At 30.3% G+C, this 1,262-nt stretch overlaps 1 protein-coding gene across 1 annotated transcript; it reads right to left on the bottom strand.

Moving 5' to 3' along the window:
* Window positions 1-283: 283 nt before the first annotated feature.
* On the bottom strand, window positions 284-820 carry LOC111685370. Its single transcript, XM_023447628.2, has 2 exons — window positions 667-820; window positions 284-564 (listed from the first exon to the last, which is right to left on the bottom strand). Exons 1-2 carry the CDS (start codon window positions 721-723, stop codon window positions 409-411), a joined length of 213 nt encoding a protein of 70 aa, XP_023303396.2. The 5' UTR covers window positions 724-820; the 3' UTR covers window positions 284-408.
* Window positions 821-1,262: the final 442 nt, after the last annotated feature.

Genomic DNA, 1,262 nt, shown 5'->3' with positions numbered 1-1,262 from the left:
CTAGACTGTAGACTAGACTATAGACTATACTATAAGCTAGACTGTAGACTAGACTATAGACTATACTATAAGCTAGACTATAGACTAGGCTATATAAATAATGAACTATAGTTAACGCAATAGATTAGACTATATTGCGGACTACAGTGTAGCATCTATTATAGAATATAGAGTACTTACTGTATTCACAATAAATTTTATAAATTTCTATTTTTAGAAAATTTCCGGTAATTGCTCTTTTAATACAAAGTAATAAAAACTAAATAAAATTAAAAACATTTCATTAAATTTTGTACTTAATGTTTTTCTTTATTCACAAAATGAAAATGACATTACGTTTTGTAATTAAAATGGACACGTAGAAGAAGGACTAGTAGTAATAATGATATACAGATGCAGCTTAAATAACTAACCCAACAACAATTTCTTGATTTTCTTCAATTTGAAGAAAGATTGAGGATTTTGTGCACTATATTGTTCCTGATCATAAAGATCACCAGGCAATGATTCATCAGCTGGTACAGCTGCAACAAAAGCGGCCAGGCACAAGAAAACAAAGATGGTCTATAAAAGAATGAGAAAATAATTTAGTTAATTACGAGTTCACTTTAATTTATTACTAAAATAAATCAATCAATCAGTTGATAATCGATATTGAATACTTACCAAAGCTAAAAATTTCATTTTGAAGTAGAGAGTTTGAAGAATACTTGCAGACTGCATAGCTAAACCTAAACACCAATGTCTTTTATAGTGACAAGGAATTTTTTCTCTTGGAATAAATGAATGAACGAATCTTTATGTACATTATAATGAAATGACGAAAGATCTTGTTTATGGCATTTAAATATGCCAAGGTATCCAGTCAACCATACATTTTTGTTGTTGTTTTCATATTACGCGTATTATTTCGCCGGTAAGATCCACTGCCGTCCATCAATCCATTTTGTACATTCAATGTAAGCAACTGTGTAAAATAAGTGAGTAAAAATGATTAACCACTTGATGATTATTAAAGTCCACAACGATGTTCATCATTACCATTATAATGGTAATTGTTTAAACAAGAGTATTTGTGTTTATTGGCACTCTAGGCTGTGTGACAGTGTTTGGGAGTGAGCTGAAGAAGCAGAGCGAGCAACCTTTAAATTAAAGAAAACCAACCACACGATGAACCTGACTTAAACAAAAAAAAAAAAAAAAAACATCACATAAAGATTTACTTCCATGTACGACGTCGCATTGTTTCCATAAGTTGATCA

This window comes from Lucilia cuprina, chromosome 5 (genome assembly GCF_022045245.1).
Source record: "Lucilia cuprina isolate Lc7/37 chromosome 5, ASM2204524v1, whole genome shotgun sequence".
NCBI lineage: Eukaryota > Metazoa > Arthropoda > Insecta > Diptera > Calliphoridae > Lucilia > Lucilia cuprina.
This window is presented reverse-complemented; position numbering and strand designations above follow the sequence as displayed.